Source organism: Danio aesculapii, chromosome 8, assembly GCF_903798145.1.
Source record: "Danio aesculapii chromosome 8, fDanAes4.1, whole genome shotgun sequence".
Lineage (NCBI taxonomy): Eukaryota > Metazoa > Chordata > Actinopteri > Cypriniformes > Danionidae > Danio > Danio aesculapii.
The window spans coordinates 2,497,283-2,502,282 of record NC_079442.1 but is presented as its reverse complement, the minus strand read 5'-3'; the positions used below and the strand labels follow the sequence as shown (position 1 = coordinate 2,502,282).

At 39.2% G+C, this 5,000-nt stretch overlaps 1 protein-coding gene across 2 annotated transcripts in view; it reads right to left on the bottom strand.

The window, feature by feature from the left end:
* vps13a (vacuolar protein sorting 13 homolog A) overlaps positions 1 to 5,000 on the bottom strand; it is a 95,842-nt gene that overhangs the window by 10,396 nt on the left and 80,446 nt on the right. For both annotated transcript variants that reach the window (XM_056464604.1, XM_056464605.1), the window contains 6 exons: positions 4,656 to 4,801; positions 4,246 to 4,327; positions 3,615 to 3,728; positions 2,746 to 2,821; positions 1,238 to 1,401; positions 105 to 150 (listed from right to left, as the gene is read on the bottom strand). In XM_056464604.1, the coding sequence (XP_056320579.1) occupies positions 105 to 150; positions 1,238 to 1,401; positions 2,746 to 2,821; positions 3,615 to 3,728; positions 4,246 to 4,327; positions 4,656 to 4,801 (628 nt within the window). The remainder of the gene's footprint in view (positions 1 to 104; positions 151 to 1,237; positions 1,402 to 2,745; positions 2,822 to 3,614; positions 3,729 to 4,245; positions 4,328 to 4,655; positions 4,802 to 5,000) is intronic.

Below are 5,000 nucleotides of genomic sequence, written 5' to 3'. Positions count from 1 at the left end.
CTAAATCTGAAAAGAATTGCATTTGTTCCTCTGTTGTGTGTCGCTCTGGATAAAAGCGTTTGCTAAATGCATGAACATTAGCAACAGCGGGTCAGCAGAATTACCTTTAATAGGTTTGGTCACAATGCCTGTGATGCCGCTCACGAAGCCCTGTGTGATGAGGAGAGGAGATCATAATCACACACACACATACAATACAAAAGAAACATAACCAAGAGAAGCAATTGTAGATTCATCTCGGTGATTCCATTAGACCGTTTTTCAAACAACGCCCAGAAATGAACACAAAAATAGGCAATAATTGCGATTGGTCAGTCATGACATTATAGGGCGAGTTATTCCCAGATAACAACCGCTAAATAACACAGACTCATCCTGGAACTTCGAATCACCTTGACCGTCAGTGAGTCCGTTTACATCCATATTTTTCCATATATTTATATTTATGACTCTGCTTGTCTGTCAGGCCATTGTTTTTGTCTGTTTGGCGCCATCTTGTGAATGAATTATATGTAGGTTAGTCTATGCTCAATTAAGACAGTTTCGTTTCTGTCAGCTTTGTGTTTTTGACTGTTTGGCGCCATCTTGTGTCTGAATATTGCGCAGGTTAGTGTATACTCCATCAGCTGTTTTCATTTCTGTCAGCTTTGTGTTTTTGACTGTTTGGCGCCATCTTGTGTCTGAATAATGCGCAGGTTAGTGTATACTTCATCAGCTGTTTTCACTTCTGTCAGCTTTAAGTTTTTGACTGTTTGGCGCCATCTTGTGTCTGAATAATGCGCAGGTTAGTGTATACTCCATCAGCTGTTTTCATTTCTGTCAGCTTTGTGTTTTGTCTGTTTGGCGCCATCTTGTGTCTGAGTAATGCGCAGATTAGTGTATACTCCATCAGCTGTTTTCATTTCTGTCAGCTTTGCATTTTTGACTGTTTGGCGCCATCTTGTGTCTGAATAATGCACAGGTTAGTGTATACTCCATCAGCTGTTTTCGTTTCTGTTAATTTTAATAAATTATTACGGCTCAGAACATTGCTTTTTATGTCTAATTTTTATGTTTTGTGACAAGTAGCCATGTAATAATCAGAATAAAGTACATCCACGATGATTTTCACAGAATAAAGCCCCTTATACAACAGTGCTTCTTTTTACGTTAAGCTGCCGATAAACCAGTCAAGCTTTATTCTGCAATAACAACCGCCTGGATATACTTTATCCCTAACGTAATAAGGCGGACTCACAGACACCAGTCCTTTTCCTCCTCGTGTCAGTCCTTCTCTCAGTCCGCTCGGTTGTTTATTCATAGCCTCTCGTCTCTTCTGCTGATATTCTTCATCCATCGTCATCGCCGCCACACCTTTAGCCATCGCTCCAGTGATGCGAGACGCCGCTCCAGCCAGACCACCTGACCACACCACATGTTTATATTACTCAACCATCATCTGAGATTACTCTAAAGCGCACAGTTCATTGACAAATAGCCATTTTCTGATATTTAATAATTCAATATACAGTTGAAATCAGAAATATTAGCACTCCTGAATTATTAGCCCCTCTGTATATTTTTGTCACCATTTTCTGTTTAACGAAAAGATTTTTTAAACACATTTCTAATCATAATAGTTTTAATAACTCATTTCTAATAACTGATTTATTTTCTCTTTGCCATGATGACAGTAAATAATATTAGACTAGATACTCTTCAAGACACTAGTATTCAGCTTAAAGTGACATTTAAAGGCTTAACTAGGTTAATTAGGGTAAAGTTAGGGTAATTAGGCAAGTCATTGTATAACAGTGGTTTGTTCTGGAGACAATCCAAAACTAATGTTGCTTAAGGGGGCTAATATTATTGAGCTTAAAATGGTTTAAAAAAAATTAAAAACTGCTTTCATTCTAGCCGAAATAAAACAAGTAAGACTTTCTCCAGAAGAAAAAATATTAAAGGAAATACTGTGAAAATTTCCTTGCTCTGCTAAACATCATTTGGGAAATATTTAAAAAAGAAAAAACAATTTACAGGAGCGAATAATTCTGACTTATACAACTGTATGCACAATAAAGCAATACACCAAGTATTTTTGGTCATCATGATGTACCTGTTCAAGTAAACTTTTTTGGCAGCATAATTCAATATTGTGATAATATAAGTACAAAAGCTTCAGCAATTACTTACAACAAGAACATTTATTACCGGCAGAAGCCAATTCACACACATCAATTCAATTCAAGTTCATTTGTATAGCGCTTTTTATAATAATTATTGTTTCCAAACAGCTTTACAAAAGATGCACATCATTGCATTACAACCAAATTAAGCTCAAGTGACAATCAAATATAAGTTATTATATACAGACACCATTAACCTGCAATGTTATAGCATACAGGTCATGTCTGTGTACATGTTTACTGAAGTGTATTTGTGTATTAATACTCGCTTTGGATAAAAGCGTCTGCTAAATGACTAAATGTAAATGTAAATGTATTAAGTGTATGTGTTGTCCTCGAAGTCTTGGACAACATCAGTGTATTATTGCATACATCAGTGTATTTTACACATCAGTGTATTATTGCATACATCAGTGTATTTTACACATCAGTGTATTATTGCATACATCAGTGTATTTTACACATCAGTGTATTATTGCATACATCAGTGTATTTTACACATCAGTGTATTATTGCATACATCAGTGTATTTTACACATCAGTGTATTATTGCATGCTGTAAAAATAGAAGAGAACGAACCCACAGCGCCTCCAACCAGAGCCTTCACACCAAGAGCCATGCCCTCCATGAACTCCTCTGGACCCTGAATTGCACCCTAAACAACACACAAAAACACACTCACGATCATGGTCCAAACTACACAGTAAATGACTACTACACTAGACTAAATGCTTGTTTCAGCCCTGTTTATTTAGTTTCGTCTGTTGAACACAAAGGAAGATATTCTGAAGGATGCTGGAGATAAGAAAACAGCCACTGACTACTGCTGCATTCAATTCTATTTTATATTTCCCAAATATGTGTCATGATCACCAGCGATCTAACCACCAGAGGTCGCTGGAAACACACACACACACACATTGGACTACAAATCTGCTTATAAATGGACTACATATTCAGTCATGCAACACACACACACAACCGGTTCCTGATCCTGACTGATTGCACACACACAGCTGATGCTGCTCAAGTACTGATTGCACACACACAGCTGATGCTGCTCAAGTACTGATTACACACACATATATACAGCTCACATTGAGACGCATTACTGAGTCTTGTTATCTGCAATAGTTACATTACAACGCATTTCCTTTGTCTGCCTTTGCCGTGTTTTTGATCCTTTGCCTTGTTTATTTGTTTCATACTGTTTACTGCCTGCCTTGTGACCATCTGCCTGTTAATTTGACTACGACTCTGGATTTCCCTCGTACATCTGTTTGCACCCCCTGCTGAACAAGAACAGCTTAAACCAGCCTAGGCTGGTGACTATTTAGTAAGTGTACTATGGTAAGCCTGCTCTTTATATACAGTCTAGACTGTTTCTGAGAGTGGAACAACAGAAATAGTTGTAGTATAGCCTGAATTGTTGTGTCTTATAGTTTCACCTGATAGGGCTCATAAAAGAAAGCCTCGACGCCCTCAGACAGGCCCCGGATCAGCCCGAATGGATTCCCAAGAACATCCAAACCCAGAACCAGGACATACATCTGCTTGATAGCCTGTAATAAACCACACATACTGTATAGCTGACTTTATGGTGATGTGTGTGTGTGTGTGTGTGTGTGTGTGTGTGTGTGTGTGTGTGTGTGTGTGTGTGTGTGTGTGTGTGTGTGTGTGTCTGTGTGTCTGTGTGTGTGTAAAACCTGTTGTATAATGACATGTAAATATGACGAAGGTATTACAAGGAGAAGGTGACTTATGAGGACATTGGCCCACATGGAAAAAAAAAATAGCTGCTAAATTATGGATTTAATTTTTGTATAGAAATCTGTCCAGAAATGCATCAATAAATCTCCACAGATTCAGTTCAGGCCCTACTCATGCCCCCATTTTTCAGAAGGCTTATAAATCGTTGTAAACCGTGCACTGTGAGGGTTGGTTTAAGGATAGTGTTAGGCTAGGAGGATAGAAAACACAATTTGTACAGATTGAAAACAATGGAAAGCTCCAGTGTGTCCTCATAATTCACAAAAACAAGTGTGAGTGTGTAGCAGAGGTCAGTAATGTGCTAGTGACCTGTTTGGAGTAATGGCGAATGACCTCCCACTGCAGCTGCTGAGCGGTGCGAAACTGATACCTGAGCTCGAAGAAGGCCAGTCTGATGGAAAACACACACACACACACAAGCACACACAAACAAACACTGCAATTACATCACAATCCGGATGCACACACTGGCATTTGACTCAAATTAGCTGGGTTTTAAAATGTATAAGAATGTATTTTTGTAGCAAAAATCTGCAGGACACCGGCCCTCCAGGAACAAGTTTGGTGACCCCTGTTCTACAGTCTTCATCTACATCTGGTTTGTCTTGACCTCTCCACTAGAGGTCAGCAGAAACACTCGAATGTGTTTCAACGCCGCAGTGAAATCAAGGGTGTGAAGTGAGGGTGTGTGTGGTGTGGTGAATGAGGAAGTGCAGTACTTGAAGAGGACGTCCTGTGCGTCTGTCAGCGTCGCCCCGATGCTCTTGAGCAGCAGATGAAGAGACTGAACTGGGATCAGCTCCCTCTCGCGCTCCTGCTTATTGCTGTCTTCACCACCGCTGCTCAGAGAGAAGCTCAAGTGAAGCTGAACACACACACACACACACACACACACACACACACGGTTATACACTACACTGACTGAAGACATACACATTCTGCCATTGATTCATTCATTCTTTTACTCACTGATTGATTCATTGACTCAATGATTGATTCATCCATTGATTAATTGATCAACTGATTGACTGATTCATTGACTGATTAAGTTTATTGATTGATTG